This window comes from Aquarana catesbeiana, linkage group LG07 (assembly GCF_042186555.1).
Source record: "Aquarana catesbeiana isolate 2022-GZ linkage group LG07, ASM4218655v1, whole genome shotgun sequence".
Lineage (NCBI taxonomy): Eukaryota > Metazoa > Chordata > Amphibia > Anura > Ranidae > Aquarana > Aquarana catesbeiana.
In genome coordinates this window covers 167186354-167206265 of record NC_133330.1, presented here as the reverse complement: position 1 = coordinate 167206265, position 19912 = coordinate 167186354, and the positions used below count along the sequence as shown (strand labels likewise).

At 44.2% G+C, this 19912-nt stretch overlaps 1 protein-coding gene across 3 annotated transcripts in view; it reads left to right on the top strand.

The window, feature by feature from the left end:
- ALDH9A1 (aldehyde dehydrogenase 9 family member A1) overlaps positions 1-19912 on the top strand; it is a 98254-nt gene that overhangs the window by 13033 nt on the left and 65309 nt on the right. For 2 of the 3 annotated variants that reach the window (XM_073592856.1, XM_073592855.1), the window contains one exon: positions 4429-4616. The exons of the other annotated variant lie outside the window; for it this stretch is intronic. In XM_073592856.1, the coding sequence (XP_073448957.1) occupies positions 4436-4616 (181 nt within the window). In that variant the 5' untranslated portion in view covers positions 4429-4435. The remainder of the gene's footprint in view (positions 1-4428; positions 4617-19912) is intronic. 3 annotated transcript variants of the gene reach the window in all.

Sequence of the window (19912 nt, the reverse complement as noted above, 5' to 3'; positions counted from 1 at the left end):
TGGTGAAGAAGAGACACATTTAAGTCACTGGTGAACTTGTCACATAGGCGTTTGGACACCACAGGATGTTCATTGGACTTTATGTACTTTTGCCTGTATTCATGTTTCTTTGAATTTTTCCAACACATTGTATCACTTCTTACACAATTGATGGTATTATTGATGCACTTGCACTTTATTGGGAGTGCGGTTAATTTATTTTTGGTTATTCACTGGTAAGCAATTTGCTTTATAATGAGCACCTCGTTTCATTTTTGTTTGTTAGACACAGTATGTAATTTTTGTATTCGCACACTTTTTACCATTGCGCAGGAGTCGAGTCAGTTTACTCAACATACCTTCACTACTCCCAGATGTTAACTTTATCCTTGAACTTTAGGAGAAGGGGGTGCATACTTAAACGGCAATAATCAATGATGGTAGGGGAAATATATATTGCTAAATATTTGAAGGATGGGGATAGGGCAAGCCAAGGAAACCAGCTGTCCCAATCTGCAATCCAGTGGAAGTAAAGCAGACTTCGTCCAATTGATGGTAAGGCCGGAGAAGTCACAAAAGATGGTTACCATATGCATGACTGCCTCCAAAGATGCCTCAGTGTCTCCTTGAAAAATTAACATATCATCTGCATACAGCATGATTTTCTCATGGAGATCACCACGCTGGAAGCATGTTATATCTGGGTTGGAGCGGATCAAGCAGCCATAGGTTCAATGGCCTGAGCAAATAGTGGGGAGAGAGGGCACCCTTGCTTGGTACCCCTACCAAAATCAAACGTATGTGAAATCCTAGCAGCATTTTCTAATGGTTGCTTTTGGAGTGTGATACAACATCTGAACCCAATAAATAAACTTCCTGCCAAAACCACATTTTCATCAGAACTGCCCACAAATACCGCCATTCGATACTGTTGAAGCTTTTTGTTAGCATCTAAGGACCGTAAGGCGCCGTGACCCACATTGTCCACTGGTGTTTGTATGTTAAGGAACAACCGTTAAGTGCTGTGGATTTGTGTGGCACGAAGCTCGCTTGGTCCAAGTGAATGATGAATAAAATGGCCTCATTCAAGTGGAGAGCCAACACTTTCGTCAGGATTTTTATGTCACTTTGCCACAAGGAGATTGGCCTATATGAACTTGGATCTAGCGGGTCCTTACCAGGTTTCAGGAGTAAAATGACAGTGGCTAGTGACAAATGGAGGAAGACAGTGGGCATCATAGGAAGCATTACTAACTTTTAGTAATTGTGGTACGAGAGTTTCCCCATGTCGTGTGTACACCTCCATAAGGGTAGCCTCATCCCCAGGAGCCTTACAGGTGGGTAAGGAAGCGTCCGCCTTCTGCAACTCCTTCAGTGTCAATGGGGAGTAAGGTTTGGCTCTGACAACAGGAAAGAGTAGGCAATGTTCTGTTTTGGAGGTAAGTATACAGATCTGCCACAGAGTACTGACACCGTGCTTGATATAACGAGGCATAGAAACTAGCCAGCTCCCCAGTAATAAGATCAGGATCCTGTATTATGCACTCAGCTGAAAAGCGTATGGCGCCTATTGCGGGAGAGGCTTGGTTGGATCTAGCAATTTTTGCTAATAGGTGGCCAGGTCCCCCCCCCCCCCCCCCTCCTCTTCCATAAAAGCCAACCTAGAAAATAACTGTTTTATGCTCCATGGCAGAGGATTTCAGATGGTCAAGTGAATCCTGAGCCGGCATTGATGCCTCCCTCCCAGGAACAGAAGAGGTGATAATATATTGTATTTCCAATTGTTTCTCCTGGTTTTCTATCTGGAGGATTTAGTTCAGATGAAGACTTCTCAACCTCACTTATTTCTGCAATATAAAATCCCTCTTGGGTATGCCTTAAAAGTTTCCCACCTAAGCAGAATGTGTGATCGTGGAGTGAGGAAAAAGGGGATCGCTAACCAGAAGGCATTTAGTTTCCATGGGGCTTTAGGTAGCATTGAGCAGGGACGGGCCACAATCCAAGACGCCAAATGAGAGTGATCCGACACTCCTCGAGGCATGTTTTCTATTTGTGAGACCAGCGTAGCAGCTGAGCAATCCTCAACACACAGATCAATTCTAGAAGGAGACCGATGGGATTTGGAGAAACATTTATGTAGGGGATATTTAAAGTGCCACACATCTACCCAGCCCACTCCCAGTCTACTTAGGACAGTAGTTCTCTTTCCAGCGGGTAAAAGGACGGGAGGATGTCTATCCAATTGGGGATCTAAGTAGCAGTTAAAATCCCCCATAATCAACAAGAGGATGTCAGGTTTCCCTGTTTGTTGTGTTGTGTTGTTTGTGTTTTTTTTTTTTTTTTTTTATAAACTCCTTTTTAAAGTGTTACTAAACCCAGGACCCTTCATTCACTATAGCTGGTCTCAACAATGCTCAGAACATGGAAATGCAATTATTTTAATAAATATAAACTGCTAAATACATTTTTTCCTCAGCTGTATATAGCAGTCTTGTGACTTCTATCAGTATCTGGCTGAGCACTGGTTAAAGCTTGTAGGATGAGTTTTCATTCTCTGACTAAAGGTTGCATGACCCCTGACCCTCTGGACAGTGCTGATTGGCCATGTACCAATCACATGCACCCTCCCCAAAAAAATAAAAATAAAACTCCTTTAGCAATACACACCAAACTGAGCATGTGCACAATGCTTCCTAGGGCTCTGTACTATCAGGATATGGATTGGGGACAGTGGTGGAAGGGGAAGAGTATCAAGACCTGATCAAACAGCCTTTTTACACAATGTGCAGGATTAACCCCTTGGATTCCCCAGTGAGTATAACGAGTATGCTTTACTGCATCTACAGACTTCTTTTACTGTTGTGGGTTTAGTAACACTTTTTACCCTTGTTTAAAAATCTGGAATGCAGCTTTTTAGTGCCCCATTTTCCCTGGGTTAGATGTCTTGGGCCTCTGAAACATAACATCTTGGTCATTCAAAGGACAGTATCACCCTGAGACTGTTTCCTAGACACCTGAAAGCACACTATGGGTAGACGGGTGTCTAAGCTCAAAAGGCTTCATTCTAGTACAGTGACAAATTGCTGTTTAAAGGGACTTCTTGTAGTATCTTGGTTGGTTTATTTGGTTAAGAAGCCCTATCATATATATGAGAAACTTTTAGATAATTTAGTATTAAAGAATTAACCCTTTTGTGACTGCCCAACACATATGTATGGCGGCAGAAGGGTAGGCTTCAACGCCTACACACCGCACATATGTGACTGCGTGCTCACTGCACACTCTCAGCACAAAAACCAAGTGTCAAAGACAGCCCTCAGTCTGGGGTAAGGATCGGTAGCCGGTGAGGCTTCAGATGATGTGACCCCTGTGACCATCCTTCCCACCCCCTGGGCGTTAAAACTGTTTAAAGGGATGGGATAAGGTTAATGTCTTAATTTTGTTATCAAACTAGTTTAAAGGTTTTGTATAGACATGACCCAAATTTGCTCCTACTCCAACCCCCCCCCCCCCCCCCCCATATCTGGATTACGTCCCAGCTTTTATTTTCAATCTGTTCCTCTAGGAAAGTGTGTGTGTGTGTGTGTGTGTGTGTGTTTTGTTTTGTTTTGTTTTGTTTTGTTTTGTTATTATTGAAACAGGCATCCCCACAAAACCACATTTCTCAAGAGCCCTTTCCCTACACACGGTGTATGGGCAGGCTCTTGTGAGTCAAGGCAGCAAGCATTGTTTTGCTGGGGAAGAAATCAAAGCCCAATTCCAGTAAATTTTAAAAAAATTCACCCTTGCAGTGCCCCGCCCCCACACTACAAGGGTTAATTGCTCATTATGTCTAGGGGATTTTACAAGAGGCCCTATCATTACCTGATTCCTTGCTCTAGCACTCTCCTCCTCCATCCACAGTGTCAACTGTGGGACATTAACCTTGTATGATATGCTAAGAAGGCTGTAGTGTGACTGGGCAAAGCGCTGAAGGGAGCCAGCTGGAACAAAGAATTTACTCCTTAGTCCTGTGCCCCTAGACTAAGTGGGCAATTGACACTTGCAGTGTGGGGAGCCCACTGCAAAGGTGGATAGTATCATTTTTTTTTTTTTTTTTTTTTTTTTCTATAATTGGTCTTCAATAAATGTATGTGGAGTGGGACGGAGAAGGGTGGGGGGATAGCCAGAGATTTGTAGTCCAACAGGCAAGGCTGATGACACTGATTGGGATTTTATACAGCAGAGGCACTGTATTGTCAGGAGCACAATGGCTTTCCAGCAGAGTGTGTGTGTGTGTGTGTGTGTGTGTGTGTGTGTGTGTGTGTGGTGGGTTTTTTTTTTTTTTTTTTTTGCAGCATTTTTAAATGGATACAACTATGTATTGAAGAGATGCACTAAATGTTTGTTTTCCCAGGGATACACCTTTTAAGCAGAAATAAGTACATGGTTTTAAACTTGAATTTTCAGGCTGTTGATGAAACTTTATTCAGCACGTCCTCTTGTTCAGCTGCTGCTTCCAAAGTTCCGAATTACCATGAGCCGTACACTTACCACTGGGACGTTCCAGAACTCCCTGCCTCTCAATTATCGTGGAGGGAGCAGAGTGCAGCCTGTAGACTCTGTAGGAGAAGAACAGACATATGAACCATCTACAGGTAAGATCTTTAGGACTGGTTTACTCTTCTCTTCTGCATCTAAGCTAAATTTAAAAGGTAAATCTCTTTAAAAAAAATGCATGTTTATTTAACCATTTTGCGCCCTGGAAGATTTTCATTTATAAATCTGTTAGTTTTAACAGACACTGAAAATACAACACACAACATCCAATCCACAGTGGTGCAAGCCCATGCAGGGCAACAGCAGAAAAATGGCATACATTTCAAGTGAACAGCTCATGGAATTACACAAAAGGGTAACAAAGGTGGCTCAGCACATAAGAACATGGGTATGTAGGAATATAGCAAATCAAGAGGTATACTAAAGAAAAGAGGATGTCCCCATGGCGAGTGTACACACATGGTAATAAGGCTAAAAAGATTCACTCTATCAGACGGTGATCTCTGAAGCAGTGGAGGGATCAGCCAACCATTTGGGCCAGATCCTATCGTACTTCCTGGGGTAGCTTCTATTAGTATAGGTGTCTTTTATAAAGAGGCAGGCTGTTATTCACTAATTGTTTCAAAAATGAATTTAAATGTGGGGGGAAGACTTCTTCCAGTGTAACGCTATAGCCTTCCTGGCATAAAAAAGTAGGCTAGTCAGCGTATGTTCAGCCACAGTGAGAAAAATGTGTTCTACCAGACCCAGTACACAAATGTGCAGAGGGTTGTAGAGTAACCGATACGACACCATTTATAGAAGCTAGCACATCCGCCCAGAACCCCGTGACTGCAGGATAAGACCAGAAAATATGTAAAGAATCACCCAAGGAATCTCCGCATCGCTAGCACTCCGGTGAGTGAGAGAAATGCAACTTATGAAGTCTATGGGGAGTGAAATGGGCTCTGAGAGTGACTGTAAATTGTATGACTCTGTCCCGTAGGGAGAGCAAAAAGGAAGGTCCCAAATGTCTTTCCAGTAATTGGTGTCTAGGTCTGGAATGTCACGCTGCCACCGGGCCCTAAGTCCATCTGGGGCCGACAAGGACACTAACAAGAGTATAAATGGGATGTGGATTTCTCATCACATTCAGTACTAGGAACCTCCTCCAAGGTCGACTGAACAACAAAGAGAGAGGAATGTGGGAATTGGCTGTAGAAAGTATGGGAGAGCTGTAGGTAACGGAATACGTACATTTTTATAGGTTGCGACAAGTTGGGGTAGTGGAAGCAAGGGGCGACCAGTGATGACCTGGGAAATTTGTTCTGATGCCATATTTATTCCAAGCACTGAGTTCGAGGAGCATCAAGAAATGGGATAAAGTTGGAATAAGCCAAAAGGGGAACTAGGGGAGGCAGCCAATTTAAGGTAACTTTTGTGCCAGACCTGCCTTCCATGCCTGTAGGGTGGTGGTCATAGAGGGAGTGAGAGGGTAGGGAGATTGGGGGGCCTCTGAATAAAATAACCTTTAAAGCGTTTGTTATCCCAACATTTTTATATCCTTGATATGTGCCTGCTGTACTATGTACTTGTATGAGAAAGTATCCTGTTCTCTCTGCATTGCTGCCTTTGTGTGGAATCCCTAGTGATCCTGCATTTCCTCTGGTTTTCCTATTAAAAACTGACCACACTAAGCAGGAGAACACACTATGACTATTGAAACTAAACATAGGGTCACACAGCAAAATTGAAGCAATTATTCAGGATAAAATTCCCAAACGCCTCAAAATCTGGCAGTCCCGGGTGGATCACTTTCTTCCTCCAGGCTTTGACGGGTCCCTCCTGGAACCCTTAGGCATGATCCTTCATGACTACCATGGCTAGGACTTGGGGCTTAAATTCAGCTGCTTCTACCATGCTGTCAGTTTTTCGGGCCAGTTCACATCAGATGCAGTTCTGTGCGCTTTTTTTTTTTTTTTTTTTTTTTTCTTGCACAAAATGAATGCACAGTGTTTTCCAATTGGGGCTGTTAATGATTTAAAATTTTCGTGTTCAATTATTTTTTATTCGATTTTAAATTTACAATGGGGACGGAAAGTATTCAGACCCCCTTACATTTTTCACTTTTTGTTATATTGCAGCCATCTTCTTCTAAAATCATTTAAGTTCATTTTTTTTTTTTTTTCCCTCATTAATGTACACACAGCACCCCATATTGGCAGAAAAACACAGAACTCTTCTCAATCCTCTCCTCAGTGCAAGACACATGAAAGCCCGCATGGAGCTTGCTAAAAAAAACACCTGAAGGACTCCAAGATGGTGAGAAATCAGATTCTTTGGTCTGATGAGACCAAGATGGAACTTTTTAGCCTTAAGGGCTCAATAGAAAAAAGACACATATGGAAGAGACAAAGTGAGCTGCGCACCCCCCGAAACTACATATGTAAAAAAAGAATTTTCCCTGGTGGGGCTTTAAAACAGCAATGAGCAAACTCAAAAAGAGTAGTCTAATGAATGTTAACAATTATTTTAATAATGACAACCCATGTTCAGGGGCATAGTTAGATGGATTAAACTCGGTACATACCAAATCTGGTCCAATAACACAATTCATATTCCACAGTACAATTAAAAAAGCCTTAAGGGCTCTTTCACACGGGGCGGATCAGTGATGATCCGCCCCGTGAACACCCGCTTGCTCAGCGGGGATCGCTCCGCCGATCCCTGCTGAGCAGGAAGATGACAGGCCAGCGACGGACCTGTCAGAGCGCCGCTCTCCCCTATGGGGGATCGGATGATGACGGACCGTAGAGTCCGTCATCACCCGATCCGAAAACTGATGTAAATGTAGGGTTTTCCTCCGTTACACTTTTTTGGATCGCAGCGGGTCGGATGTCAGCAGACATGTCACCGCTGACATCCGACGCTCCATAGGGATACATGTATGTCCGTTTTTTTTTATCAGAAAACGGAAGGATGAAAAACGGACATACGGATCGTCCGTGTGAAAGAGCCCTGATTCTAAGCGGTATGTGTGGAGAAAACCAGGCACTGCTCATCACCTGTCCAATACAGTCCCAACAGTGAAGCATGGTGGTGGCAGCATCATGCTGCAGGGACAGGATGATTGGTTGCAATGGAGGGAAAGATGAATGCGGCCAAGTACAGGGATGTCCTTGACGAAAACCTTCTCCAGAGTGCTCAGGACCTCAGACTGGGCCGAAGGTTTACCTTCCAACAAGACGATGACCCTAAGCACACAGCTAAAATAACGAAGGAGTGGCTTCACAACAACTTGGTGACTGTTCTTGAATGGCCCAGCCAGAGCCCTGACTTAAACCCAATTGAGCATCTCTGGAGAGACCTAAAAATGGCTGTACACCAACGTTTACCATCCAACCTGACAGAACTGGAGAGGATCTGCAAGGAGGAATGGCAGAGGATCCCCAAATCCAGGTGTGAAAAACTTGCTGCATCTTTCTCATAAAGACTCATGGCCGTATTAGACCAAAAGGGTGCTTCTACTAAATACTGAGCAAAGGGTCTGAATACTTAGGATCATGTGATATTTCAGTTTTTTTCTTTTTTAATAAATCTGCAAAAATGTCAACAATTCTGTATTTTTCTGTCAATATGGGGTGCTGTGTGTACATTAATGAGGAAAAAAATTAACTTAAATGATTTTAGAAAATGGCTGCAATATAACAGAGTGAAAAATTTAAGGGGGTCTGAATACTTTCCGTCCCCACTAATAAATTATACATATGTGTGTGTATATGTTAATTTCTTAGCAAAAAAGTACTGATTTTAACTTTTAAGCAACAAATGTTTCATGCAAAAACAGCTCTGGCAGCATAGGGGTTAATGGACACCGCTTTCATGTGAATGAGCCCCATTTGTCCCAGCATAAGCTATCAGAGGGAAATGCCCCCCCACAGAGGGGGCACAAGTTCTGGCGATTACTAGGAGCTAAAGGGGCTTCTTCTCACTTCTGGTTTTGACTCTGGAACAGGAAGTGAAGGGAAATTTCCCGAAGGGGGACACTTTTTAATGACATGTTATGGAGTATGTACACATCTGGCACCAGGTGTCCGCCGGTCTCTACACATTGAGAAAACCGTGACAACAGGCAGCTCCCCCTCCCCTTACCGTAAAGCCTAGGGGAGCGGGCTTGTCTATCGGTATGAGGAGTGTGGGTCTCCGTTGCCATCTGCCGGCCCTCCGCTGTGTCTGGCTCCTTCCGCTTCGCGCTCTGCTCCTGGACCTGAAGTCCAGCTCTCACTCCCACAGCGGGTGGAGGAGGGGGTAGGCCATGTCACATGACCCGCTACCGCCGATAAGCCAAAGAAGAAAAGAAGAAAACCACACCCCGCGTGACTCAACCCCCCCCCCCCCTTCCCTTTGTTAGCAGACAGAGGCACTTGCTGAAGGGGGGAGGAGTCCGGTGACATCACCAGATCGCCGACAGAACTCCCTGAAGACCCAGAAACCGGCGGAGAGGTGAGTACCGATCCAAAGAACTTTGATCGATAAAAAAAATTAACGATTAATCGGGATTATTTGTTAATTTCCGCAGCCCTAATTCCAATGGCTCTAGTTCACACCATGCAGTCAGTTTCTGCACGGGAAACTGACTGCATGGTGTGAACTAGTCATTGGAATACATGGAAAATGCTGTGCATGCATTTTTAGTGCAGGCCGCAGTTGTGCTTTGCAGAGCGTGCATGCCAGATCTGGGCATCTCAGCGCAGATTCCTGGATGGCGAGTGATGTCATTTCCAGGGGGTGGAGGCTTCCAGCAGAGCAAGGCAGCAAGTGGTTCCAGCTGCTGGAACGCAGGGGGAAGGAGCGGGTCATCTGGCCGGGGCTTCCTTCCACTCTTCGAGCGCGGGGACGCCGGACGGAGCAACTAGTTTAAAAAAGAGGCACAGGTGACTGCTGTGGCGCTCGGGATGGAGGAGACAGACGCCAGCAGCGATGGCGGATGCAGGCGCCCAGGTTCCCGGCCAGGCCCAGGTAGAGGTGCAGAGGTGCCTCTTTCCTTTATCTACTGGGGTGTATTTTTTTTGTCTTATGGTTACACCCTGCAGCTGTTTGTTATAGGGACACATCTTATTAGCAGCTCAGTGGGGATGGGAGACTCTCGGGCACTTGGTGGAGTTTGCTTTGGGCACCCTCTCTATCTCTCTGTTCAGTGTTTGGCCAGTATCTCGCCCTAATAGGGGGTTCTGGGGTTTCCGTGTTCTGTCTTCTATAAAGCCACTGCCAAATCTGAGAGAACCATGGGAAGAAAATACCCTTCATGGAAGAACCCACTAAGGGACTCATGGGCTAGGGGTCAGGAGAAGGCCCTGGCTATGACTTCTCTTTTGAGAGAACTGATACAACAGGGTATTTCCCAAGTTCAGAAGGACCAGGAAGGGAGGGGCTTTTACCCCCCCAAATTTTTCTGATCAAAAAACATTGGAGAATTTTTGTTTGCTTCTGAATTTGAAGATCCTGAACCGATCTATAAAGTACAAGAGGTCCCGGATGGACACGTTTTTCTCCTTGAACTTTCTCATCCTCAACTGCTTCATGGCATCCATCGATTTTAAGAGATGCAGATCTTCACATACCAATTGCAGCCTCATCGCAGAAATTCATGCGACTAGCAGTCAACTTGGGGGTGGGGGGGGGGGGATTTGGCACCTTCAATTCCCTCCTCCTCCCAGAGTGTTCACAAAAGTGATGGCAGAGCCCTGGAGTCTCTGAGACTGAAGGGGATTTCCATAGTGCCTTACCCGAATGATCTACTACTGTTCGCGGAATCAAAAGATCAGGTAGTGGTCAACCTACAAGTAACTCAGGGACACCTAAACAGCTTGTGTTTGCTCCTTAATCTTCAAAAATCCAAATGTTACCGGTGACAGTATTTCTACGAGCCTTTCAGGACAGCAGCTACTTCCCTCCCTAGCTTATTATGTATGGTTTATAATCGCTGGGCTCGGTATTGCCTGCTTATGTCTTCCAGCATGTCGGAGGAATTCTCGGTAACAACTGAAGGCATGGTGGAAGCAGCTGAATTTTAAAGGGGTGTTGTCACGTAGTATTTCCTGTGAAGAGCTGGAGCTATGCTCTCTCCAAGGTGCTGTCCTGAAAGGCTCGTAGAAATACCGTTACCGGTAAGCCTAACTAAGGGTGTGGTTGTTTGTTTTTTTGTTTGTTTGTTCTTTATACACCTCCTGTCCACCAGTTCTGAATACGTTAGTAATTGTTCCAATGTTGGTTCCTCTGTTTGAGTCAATATGCTTGGAAGGCCCTGCGCCTCCCTTTTTTTTTTTTTTTTTTTTTTTTTTCGTTGTCTATGATGCATAATTAATCTGTCTTTAGAACTGACATACTGTTGAGCTTTGTACTTGCATGTATACATTTTTTTTGCTTCCTTTTTATAATGGAATCCGATTTTATACTCTTCTCTAACAATAAAGTTTGAAAAGAACACACTGTGGTCAGTTCTCTAGCTGTGCTGGGAACTCGACCTGCTATCCTCCAATGATCACACTTTTCCTGACATGACCCCACTGCACGCCCATTCACTGGGAGCTCAGTGTTCAGTCGCTTTTCCTCCCCAGCTCTTATACAGCTGAGAAAAGAGGGAATGTGATCACTTCTTTTTCTTACATCTCCTATTAGGCCCCTTTCACACTGGGGCAGTTTGCAGGCGTTATTGCGCTAAAAATACCGCCTGCAAACCGCCCCTAAACAGCCTCTGCTGTTTGTTCAGTGTGAAAGCCCGAGGGCTTTCACACTGAAGCGGTGCGCTGGCAGGACAGTAAAAAAAAGTCCTGCGAGCCGCATCTTTGGAGCGGTGAAGGAGCGGTGTATTCACCGCTCCTGCCCATTGAAATCAATGGGACAGTGCGGCTATACCGTGGCTATAGCCGCGCTGTACGAGTGGTTTTAACCCTTTTTCGTCCGCCAGCGGGGAGTTGAAACCGCCCCGCTAGCGGCCGAATACCGCGGTAAAACAGCGCTAAAAATAGCGCTGTTTTACCGCCAACGCCCCCTTCCGCCCCAGTGTGAAAGGGGCCTAAGAGCTGTACGATTCTGGCTAAAATGAGAATTCTCCTCATTCTCCTCATGCTCGCTATAGCTCCTGCAAAACACTCCAGTGTGAAAGGGGTCTAAAGATCACGATTATTGCAGCGTAACAACTTTCACATTATACAAAAATTGGGCTAACCTTACTGGTTGTTAGTGATGTGGTGTTTTTTGGGGAAAAAAAAAAAAAAATTGCGTTTTGAAAGACCACTGCGCAAATACAGTGTGACAACTACCATTTTATTCTCTAGGTCTAGGGTCTCTGCAAATATCTATAATGTTTGGGGGTTCAAAGTAATTTTCTAGCAAAAAATACTGATTTTAACTTGTAAGCAACAAGTGTCAGAAAAAGTTTTTTAGTAAACTGACCTCATTTTCACCCTGAAGTTCATCCCTTTGATCTAAAAGAACAACATGTTACGATGTTTCTCTTTATCTCCGATGTTGTGATAAACTTGGCAGGCTGCCTGGATTTTTTATTTTTTGTGAGCTGTCAGAAATGAACAGAGAACTCTCTGCACTTGTTACATAGAATCAGGAAATCCCGATACTTTAACGATTAATCGTGAATCTCTATACAAAATGTTTTGACTTTCATTTCTATATTAAACTGAATGTGTTGTTTTACAAGGTGATTGCTTATAATTACTTTAAGGGCTTATAAAGAAAGGACCACTGCAGCTTCTACCCGGGTAGCAGGGTTAGCGGGATCAGGGTTTAACCACCAGGCATCCAAGACTAACGGTGTAGCCAGATAGCATTTGTAGTCTGCAAATGCGAGGCCCCCTTGCGAGGTAGGTCGCATTAGGGTAGACAATTTTTTTTTTTTTTTATCTGGGGGATTGAGGACCCAAAGGAAGGAGGACAAAATGGGTTAATGCGCATGAAGAATAATTTGGGGTGCTGCGCTACTTTAACTAACCATTGCCTGGTCAAGCAACGCTGGGAAGACTGAATCTGCAATAGGTAAGCAGCTTGGTGTGAAGAAATCAACTGTGCGAGCAATAATTAGAAAATGGACATACAAGACCACTGATCTCCCTCGATCTGGGGCTCCACGCAAGATCTCACCCCGTGGGATCAAAATGATCACTAGAACGTTGAGCCAAAATCCCAAAACCACACGGGGGGACCTAGTGAATGACCTGCAGAGAGCTGGGACCAACGTAACAAAGGCTACCATCAGTAACACACTACGCCGCCAGGGACTCAGATCCTGCAGTGCCAGATGTGTCCCCCTGCTTAAGCCAGTACATGTCCAGGCCCGTCTGAGGTTTGCTAGAGAGCATTTGGATGATCCAGAAGAGGATTGGGAGAATGTCATATGGTCAGATGAAACCAAAGTAGAACTGTTTGGTAGAAACACAACTCTTCGTGTTTGGAGGAGAGAGAATGCTGAGTTGCAACCAAAGAACACCATACCTACTGTGAAGCATGGGGGTGGCAACATCATGCTTTGGGGCTGTTTCTCTGCAAAGGGAGCAGGATGACTGATCCGTGTACATGAAAGAATGAATGGGGCCATGTATCTTGAGATATTGAGTGCAAAACTCCTCCCATCAGCAAGGGCATTGAAGATGAAACGTGGCTGGGTCTTTCAGCATGACAATGATCCCAAACACCTCGCTCGGGAAACTAAGAGGAGGCTTCGTAAGAAGCATTTCAAGGTCCTGGAGTGGCCTAGCCAGTCTCCAGATCTCAACCCCATAGAAAACCATAATTTGCAAATCAATTCTTTCAAAAATCAGACAATGTGATTGTCTGGATTTGTTTCCACATTTTGTCTCTCATAGTTGAGGTATACCTATGATGACAATTACAGGCCTCATCTTTTCAAGTGGGAGAACTTGCACAATTGATGAAATACACTTTTTTTTTTTTTTTTTTGTAATGGCGGCGAACAGCGACTTATAATAGGGCTGCGATACTGCGGCAGTCCATCTGACGCTGGGAAAACTAACTGCCATTGACATCACCAGTGCCGCCATTACAGTGACCAGTGCTAAAAATATGCACTGTACTAATGACACTGGGAAGGAAGGGGTTAACATCTAGGGTGATCAAGGGGTTAAATAAGTGCCTAACAAGTGTTTATGTGTACTGTGTTCTGCTTTTACTGGGTATCTAGTTGTTTTCAAAAAAACAACTAGATCCCCTGTCACTGAACACAGCTCTGTGCTGTTTACACTCAGAGCTGTTTTCTGTGAGACTCAGACAATTTTTTATATTATATGGTATTTTGATGGAGTTGATTTAAGAATTTTGAGTTGATAGTGCTGCACTTATATTTGCATAATAGTATTGAAAGGTAGGTGGTGAACACACTCAAATGTTATCAGCAGTCATAACTGTGACAGACCTAGCCGGGAAAGAGACTTTTGGAGGGGACTGTATGCAAGCCTCTTGCCGATCGATTGGGGGCCCTTGCATTTGGGGGGACGGTGCTCTTTGTGAACTGTATGCCTGGGGACCCTGGATTTGCCATATTGGAATAGTGGCTGATTCATAATGCTGGGACAGATACTGTTAGGAGATGCTGATGTAAATTCCAACACCTGTCTGTCTATTGTCTGCTAAAATGTGTATTGTAAATAAGTCTACTATGGGATCTAAGAGTCATTAGATCCCCATTGTTATTTGTGTTAATTAACGCTGCTATTGTGTGAAGAAGAGTCTATGTTGATTGGATTTTCTGAACTACAAGACGGCCAGTCTGGCCTAACGGTCATGTCTGAGTCATCTAGGCTGTCTAAAGGGATTAGTTAATTAGCTCATGTTAATTAGGTTACAGCTGTATTGTTAGAGTAATATGAGCAGGAGGTCTGCACCTCCACTTTGAGTGTATAAAAGCCTATATTTTCCAATAAAAGAGATTCCTGGTTGAACTTACATACAGCCTGCCTGGTGTTTGTTCTGAGCTACACAACTGGGTTAGAACGGCACATAGCTGAAGTTCTAATCCCGGAGCATTGGATGACCGAACCATCAGACGTTGCAATCTGATTCAATAGCTGCAGAGGAGTGTCGGGAGAGTGGAACCGAGCAAGCAAAGGGGCTCGTTACATAACCTAATGTATACGGTTAGTAGCTAAAAGGGAGGAGTTTATTTTTGTGTGTATGTATGTATATAATATAAAAATGTTTATCTTTTTGGTTTCAATATATTTGAGATTTTCAGTTCACATATAAAAGTAACAATACAGATAATGCCCCGTCCTACAGGCCAACATAGGCTTGGCATATAGCTGTGTGTAGATCTCTATGCGTAACTCAGTAACTGTATATGTGGCATTAATATCATGTTTTGCATTATCTCAGTTTCAATATTTTCTATTGGAAACATATAACAGTAATCACATTTTGTCCTAAAACATGGAGGTCCCATGGGGGGCCAGAAGCTCCTATAAACTTTTGGCACGTAACATGCATTTGGTTTAGATAGTTAGATACCCCACTTTTAAGTACATGGGGTTTATTTACTAAAGCTGGAAAGTGCAAAATCGTGCTCACTTCTGCATAGAAACCAAGGAGCTTCCAGGTTTTATTACCAAAGCTTAATTGAACAAGCTGGGGTTAGAAGCTCATTAGTTTCTATGCAGAAGTGAGCTTAATTTTGCACTTTCCAGCTTTAGTAAATAAACCCCATTGTGTTCTTAAAAGTGGGGTATGCCTGTATTTGGCTCACCTGTCCTTTTTAGGATTGTCAATTATCTAAGTATAATGTAATTTATCTAGACCTTTTTATAACCACTGCATACTTAAGTGAGCTGGTTGATCAGATCCACTGTGGAGAGTGGTCCCGATGTATCAGAATTGTATACGGTCACAGTGTGGCGGGTCCTCCAGGGTAATCGCTCCACCCCTATGGGTTCACACTGTGGAGTAACAGAGCTCATAGTCCCAGCCCGATGACGAGCGCCGTCCGTTACCCCACTCCCCTCCCCAGGGGATGCTTGCCCCTGGCAGTCTGGTGATATGTACCATGAGAGAGTTGAGAGAGAAAGTGGGGGAGGGGGAAAGGGTATGTGGTCACTCTGGAAATTCCTTCACCTACAGTCAGGTCCATAAATATTGGGACATCGACACAATTCTAATCTTTTTGGCTCTATACACCACCACAATGGATTTGAAATGAAACGAACAAGATGTGCTTTAACTGCAGACTTTCAGCTTTAACTTGAGGGTATTTACATCCAAATTGGGTGAACGGTAGGAATTACAACAGTTTGTATATGTGCTTCCCACTTTTTAAGGGACCAAAAGTAATGGGACAATTGGCTGCTCAGCTGTTCCATGGCCAGATAAAAGGTCCAGAGTTCATTTCAAGTGTGCTATTTGCATTTGGAATCTGTTGCTGTCAACTCTCAATATGAGATCCAAAGAGCTGTCACTATCAGTGAAGCAAACCATTAGGCTGAAAAAACAAAACAAACCCATCAGAGAGATAGCAAAAACATTAGGTATGGCCAAATCAACTGTTTGGAACATCCTTAAAAAAGAATGCACCTGTGAGCTCAGCAACACCAAAAGACCTGGAAGATCACGGAAAACAACTGTGGTGGATGACCGAAGAATTCTTTCCCTGGTGAAGAAAACGCCCTTCACAACAGTTGGCCAGATCAAGAACACTCTCCAGGAGATAGGTGTATGTGTGTCAAAGTCAACAATCAAGAGAAGACATCACCAGAGTGAATACAGAGGGTTCACCACAAGATGTAAACCATTGGTGAGCCTCAAAAACGGCCAGATTAGTTTGCCAAACATTTAAAAAAAAGCCTTCACGGTTCTGGAACAACAACATCCTATAGACAGATGACACCAAGATCAACTTGTACCAGAGTGATGGGAAGAGAAGAGTATGGAGAAGGAAAGGAACTGCTGCTCATGATCCAAAGCATACCACCTCATCAGTGAAGCATGGTGGTGGTAGTGTCATGGCGTGGGCATGTATGGCTGCCAATGGAACTGGTTCTCTTATATTTATTGATGTGTTTCGGGCAATATTATCTGCTCATATTCAGCAAAATGCTTCTAAACTCATTGGACGGCGCTTCACAGTGCAGATGGACAATGACACGAAGCATACTGCGAAAGCAGCCAAAGACCTTTTTTTAAGGGAAAGAAGTGGAATGTTATGCAATGGCCAAGTCAATCACCTGACCTGAATCCAACTGAGCATGCATTTCACTTGCTGAAGATAAAACTGAAGGGAAAATGCCCCAAGAACAAGCAGGAACTGAAGACAGTTGCAGTAGAGGCCTGGCAGAGCATCACCAGCGATGAAACCCAGTGTCTGATGTCTATGCGTTCCAGACTTCAGGCTGTAATTGACTGCAAAGGATTTGCAACCAAGTATTAAAAAGTGAAAGTTTGATGGATGATTGATAATCTGTCCCATTACTTTTGGTCCCTTAAAAAGTGTGAGGCACCTATACAAACTGTTGTAATTCCTACACCATTCACCTGATTTGGATGTAAATACCCTCAAATTAAAGCTGAAAGTTTGGAGTTAAAGCACATCTTGTTTCATTTCAAATCCATTGTGGTGGTGTATAGATCCAAGAAGATTTGAATTGTTGGTGTCCAAATATTTATAGACCTGACTGTATGTAGGTGACCCGGGTAAAGCAGGATCTTGATATGTGGCACATGATTCCCAGACCCTTTGCAACTGTCTGTTCTTGGGTTTTGATCCAGGATATTTTCCACTTGGCAGTCAAGATTGATACTGTCGTTTTTTTTTTTTTTTTTTTTACAGGCTTTTGTCAAGGTAATATTGGCTCCCAAGCACATGAAGAAGACTAGTTGTTGTGTGCACTTAGGGGTGTTGTGCACCCTTTGGTTCAAGAGAATGTATGTGGGGTCTTAAGGAACTTGGGTCTCTGTTACAATTCGTAATACATGGAGGAATTTATTCCAGTAGCTTCTTATATGGGGCAAGTTCCCCACATATGGAGCATCGTGCCTACGTGCCCGCATACTCTATAGCAGAGAGGGGAGGCGTCTGTATATATCTTGGATAGTCTAGCGGGAACATGGCACCATCTCGTGAACACTTGCCAGGGTCCAGCTGGATGTCCAGATCTGCTTCCCAGGATCGAGCATATGCCGAGGAAACTTGTATAATGGAGATGCCGCCCTTTTGAGATCCTATGCTGGAACACCATTGTTCGTACATAGTTGCTTTGGGAGGGCCCAACTTGTCAGTCCAAAGTGTGTGGAAGTGCCTGATCTGGGAAAGTCTGAACTTTTTGGAAACTTGTATGTCCCTGGTTTGCTCAGGCAGTGCCCTAATGATAGGGGGCCATTTGGTGTAAAGAAGTATCCTATGCTGAAAAGCCCCTTGTTCAGCCATCAGCGAAATGCGTATATATTCATCCCTGGAGGAAAATTTAGGGTTGTGAAATAGGTGTGAGATGGGCCTCAGGGGGAGATATCAGTTGTGTTTATGTATTGTATCACATAATGCTAGGGAGTGGGATAGCATCTGAGCTAGGATAGCCGGTCTATGTTTTGCTGGTCTCCAGAGTAGAAAGTCGAGCGTATGGTGGGGAACTGCCTGCCTTTCTAGGGAGACCCAGTCGGGTTTGTGGACCCTGGAATATATGATGGAAAATTGGGCCAGTTGGGCTGTTTGATGGTAAAGTCATAGGTTTTGGAGTCCCAGTCTGTCTTGCGCTTTAAGTTGGAGTAGGATCTCTTCCGCAAATCTCTGACCCTGGTCTCCCCAGACAAAGCTGACAATCTTGGATTGAAGCTTGGTCAAAGTGTTTTTTTAATAGGGTTGGGGAAGGAATGAACGAAAGGGGTAGAGTAGACTGGGTAGTAATGTGGTCTTTACGGCGTTCAACCTGCCTAGCCAGGATAGGCCACCCTTCAACCACATTTTCAGCTCTGCTTCAAGAGAGCAGAGCATGTGTGGATAGTTGGCTGTGTATAGGGTACTAACACTTTTTGGTCAGTTTGATTCCGAGTTTGGTGATTGCTTCTTCTGCCCAGGAGAAGGAAAAGTGTTGTTTGAGTTGGTCTTTTAGTTTCAGTTGGACGGATATGTTTAGGGCCATTGATTTGGTTATGTTTTACTTGGAGACCGGAAATATACCCAAATTCCTTAAGTAGCCGGAAAACATTGGGGGTAGATATTAGCGGTGACGTTAGGAATATTAGCATGTCGTCTGCGAAGAGGGCACACTTATGTTCCTCTTGGCCGCATTTAACTCCTTTTTCTTTATATCAGAATTGATCTTCTCGCTATCAAGAAGATCAAGGGCGATAGAGGGCATCCCTGCCTCGTTCCTCTGTTGATATCAAAGGACTCAGAGTAATGCCCCAATAACTGCACTTGGGCATTCAGGTTCGAGTAAAGGGTGTGCGTAAGTCTAAGGAATTTGACATCCTGGAACAATGGGGGTTTGGAGTCAGAGGTAAGGCCAGGACACTGAGTCGAAGGCCTTCTGTAGATCTAACGATAACGGGTACCCTTCCTGACCCATGTGGTAGATGTACTATCTGTAGGTACGTGGGCAAAACGGATACCTTCACCAACTTTGACGGCAGCAAACATTACAAAATTAGTAACGTCATCAAGTGTGTGTGTGTGTGTGTGTGTGTGTGTGTGTGTGTGTGTGTGTGTATATCTCTATATCTAGTAAACGGAACGCCAGTCTAATGATGGTAGGTTGGCCTCAAACACAGTTCCAAAGGGAATTGAGAGACTGAAGAAGTATTGGTAGAAGGTGGGCAATCTTATGGAAGAAAGGACTCCCGTGATTGTTTAGGATATTACTGCCACACTTGAGACAGCGGGCTAGTAGGCGACGGGCGTTTAGAAGATGGTGCTCCTCCGTTGGCAGTAGGTGACGGCAGTTCCTGGGTAATCCAGCCCTAGATGCAGTAGGAGTCATTCATCTTCAGGAAATGAGGAAAAGTTTTTTTATGGTTTGTTGCGGTACAAGAAGTTCAGGGAAATCCCATCTTTAATTGATATCGTTGTGAGCCAGAACTTGGAGCAGCGGTTTCAGTGCTTGTCGCTTTTGTACAGCGTATGGCGAAAGATCCGGTGTCCCATGATCGCCAGTTTCTCAGCCGAGCGCGATAACTTCATCACTTCTTCTTTGATCGATATGATGTCCCTTGGGAGGCCATCAGAGAGTAGGGGCATAGTGCACTGTGGGCTCTGTCAAGCTCCAGGCGGTGAGCCGGGATGTCGGGTATTAGATTCTTGATGCATTCCTGAACCGCCAGGTGAATGTCCTTAACGGATTCTGGAAGGCCTCTGATTCTAAAGTTGTAGTGTCTCAACCTGTTTTCAAGGTTATGAATTTTGGAA